This window comes from Centruroides sculpturatus, unplaced genomic scaffold (genome assembly GCF_000671375.1).
Source record: "Centruroides sculpturatus isolate CEXI.00-Female unplaced genomic scaffold, Cexi_2.0 scaffold450, whole genome shotgun sequence".
NCBI classification, from domain to species: domain Eukaryota; kingdom Metazoa; phylum Arthropoda; class Arachnida; order Scorpiones; family Buthidae; genus Centruroides; species Centruroides sculpturatus.
The window spans coordinates 212,984-216,441 of NW_019384789.1; the positions used below are offsets into that span (position 1 = coordinate 212,984).

The 3,458-nt window shown below is 29.4% G+C and overlaps 1 protein-coding gene across 1 annotated transcript in view; it reads left to right on the forward strand.

Annotated features, from left to right (window-relative positions):
• Positions 1-2,201: 2,201 nt before the first annotated feature.
• Positions 2,202-3,458, forward strand: part of LOC111629297 (RNA-binding protein 25-like) — a 14,176-nt gene continuing 12,919 nt past the window's right edge. Inside the window, exon 1 of the mRNA XM_023373182.1 lies at positions 2,202-2,223. Coding sequence (XP_023228950.1) covers positions 2,202-2,223 — 22 coding nt within the window. The remainder of the gene's footprint in view (positions 2,224-3,458) is intronic.

The window sequence follows — 3,458 nt, forward strand, 5'->3', positions numbered from 1 at the left end:
TACGTATAAATGAAGAAAAGATGAGATCTCTCGTTTGGTTATTATTAAAAGTGATTCTAATTATTAGGTTTGAAGTTTTTGATAATTGAATTATCTCAAGTATATCCTTTTGAGTTATATCTTGTAAATTTAATGTATTAGTAATAAAGTTGAGTATTTCTGCTTTTGAAGTGGTTTTATGATTTGGGTAATTATACATAATTATATTGTTGTAACGATGTTCATTTGTTAACGAGTCCATTTTAAATTGTAAAAGTTCTTTATCCGTTTGTAATTTGTCTATTTCTTGCTTCAAACTATTAATCTCTGCTTCCATTTTTTTCTGAGTTTCTTTCGTTTCACGAATGTTTTCGTGAATAAAATCAAGTTCCTGTTTGATAATTACCATTTGGTTAAAGAGTTTATCGTTAGTTGTATTTATCAAATCAGATATTTTGTCCCAAAGCACGGAAGTAATGGTGTCTAAAGAAATGTCCGGTTTATTAGTCAAAATTTGTTCAGAAGTAGTTGACTCACCTGGAGTATCATTTGCACTAGTTTGCGATGATTTTCGATTATAATTCACTTCTTCGATGCATTCTTCTTGAAGGTTTTCTTCAGGGCAAAAGTTAAAGTCCATTATCGTTTTGCAACTTGATGAAGATGACTGGTTTTTCTTTGTTCCTGGTTGGGTACGGTTTAATGGAGGTCTTCCTCGTTTGAGTGGTGAACGTTGCATAGTAATTATTTTTATTATTGCCAATATAAGTTATAATAAATAATAACAATTTTAAACTTATTAGTGATAGTTAACGTTTAAAAAAACGATTAAATTCTTATTCTTGGTGTAGAAAGCCGAGTGCTCTGAAAAATACCTTAAAATATTTATAATTATGAACTAATAAATGAATGCACTCTCCGTTTGGAAATCCAAACTTTATTAAAATATAGGTCCTGATTATGTAGTAATAAACAAAAAAGTAAATTCTTTGGTTAACATTTATCTCATTTTTGCGATTTAAATACTTTTTAGGAAAATAAATCATTGGATTTTCTGACGTAAAAGTCCTTTATAAGTTCCGAATCCGAATATCTTGGCTCTTGTATCTAAAAGTTAAAGTGTCTTGATAATATAGATTTATATCATCAAAGATACTAAAGACGAAATTAAATGATAACATGTTTAACTATTGAAATGCATTAAAGAAATACACGAAAGATATCTCTTCCATTTTAATTGTAATTAATTGATTAACAAATATCTCATAATTCGGAATTCAATACAAAATAATAAGCTTCGAAGGGGAAAAAACAATAAAATAGATTTTTACAATTATAGACAGAAATTCTCACAAGAAAACGCATATTTTCTTTAAGCATTTTCGTTATAAAATTAAATTTACAATAAATACTTCAAAATAAATATTAAAAATTTTTATATTTCTAAAAAAATAGTAAAGAATAANAGAGCTTTAAATGAAAAAAAAAATAATTAATTGAAAACTCACAAGCTTTCTGTTAGTACTGTATTTTTTTTGGTAATAATTTATCTTATAACACATAGTGTGATCTCTGTGGGGTCGCAAGATAAATTGATTTTTTTTCTGTAACAGGAAAGTTTTAAGACCGTCTTGTTCAAACTGTAATATAATTTTGACAATATATTCTCTCTCATATCTATCGAAATTCTATTAGCATGTCTATAAATTATATTTAAATTTATTTTATAGGTTGCTCTTTGCTTATTTTCGTGCTTGTTTTAGAAATACAGCTTCATACTTTGATTTTCTTTTTAGTGTAGAATTTACATCCTGCAAAGCTAAGTTAATATATAGGCCTATATTTTATAAAATATACTTAATTAATAAAACAGACTTCTAGTCTCATGAATAGTTTTATAATTTTTGGTTAATGTTTTTCTGAAATTGAATCGTTTATTAATTTGAAATCGCCAGATAATAGTTTTATTATTTAATTACATCTTTTTGGAGAGGAATTTTTACTATTGTTTATGTAATTTATTGTTAAAATTCAATAGAATAATAGCAGAAAAATGAATATTCTCTAATTCACTTTTAGGTAAAATAATAATTTTAGATAAGTTATCAGCGATTTTATTCTCACGGAATTTCTAATTACCTATCGATCTGAAGTTAGAGTTGTTTTGACTGTCAAGGACATATGGTCCATACAAAATATCGCTGGCTTTGCAAACACCGATCATGTCTTCAGATAATAGAGTTCGTGAGTTGCGAAAGGGGTTGGAATGAGTTCTAATCAGTCTTTAGTACAAGCCTGTTTTGCTTTTTAGTACGCTAGAAAGAATTCCAATTACATAGAAAATTCATTCGCTTTTTTTCTCACGAAGGCCGGCTTTTTAGTCCTCGCAAGAAAATAACGCGCACCTACAAGTGCTGAATTTTAATTTTCTCCTTAAATGAATTTTCATTTACCGAAATATCTGAGGCGAAATCAAATCCAAGTTCGTGAAGAATAAATTTTATACTTAATAATCAAGTATTATTATCTATTTTCAAAAAAACATTTCATTACTAAAATAGCGTTTTCTTTTTTAGTTTTGACTCTTTCTGCCCTGTGAGCACTAAGACTTGCTTTTAGTCATATACATCTTGAGTTCGGCCAAGCCCACAATGAGGGCAGCCGGATAGTGTGGGGCTAGGCTCTATATATTTGGGGCAGACCGCCTACTAAAAATTCCATGGGATTTTTAGGGAGCGGTAGGCTGACGCCTTAATCAACTGGACCGTCTAAAGAACAGAGTTTAAGTTATGAGAAGTTGTCCTGTTTTCTTAGCATACAAAACCACACAAGTACAGTTGCCCCTCGTTATATCGCGCTTTTTTTGTTCCCCAAATTTTAAAAAAGCATTTTAGTCAATAAATTTTCAATTATCAATTGCCATTGAATTTCTTTTTGAAACGAAATACGGTACAGTCGACCCCTTATAACACTGTTGATTATTCCGTTTTATATGAATTCCATGTTGTACGAGACACTTATATTTTACAAATACATGAGCCGTTTACAGCCCGGCACACATATTTGTAAAATCTAAGTGACTCGTAAAACATGGAATTCATATAAAACGGAATAATCAACAGTGTTATGGGGGGTCGACTATATTTTATTCCTACCATTGAAACTACCACTGCAGGTGAAACAATAAATTCGTTAAGATCTAAATAAGCAAAACGGTGGTCAGATCAATTATCATTTATGTTCCTTTTTAAAATTAAAAATTTGTCTTTGTCTTTAAGTGTCGTTGTTAAATAAACAATAATACTAAATGGGCGTTCGTGGTACAGTAGAGCCTCGATTATCTGACTCAATTGAGGACTGGGGTTGGTCGGATAATTGAAAAGTCGGATAACCGAAAAGTATGAAAAAATCCATTATTAGTGTAGTATATTATTATATCCCATGTAATTAGTATATTAGTATATCGCTATTAACCTACT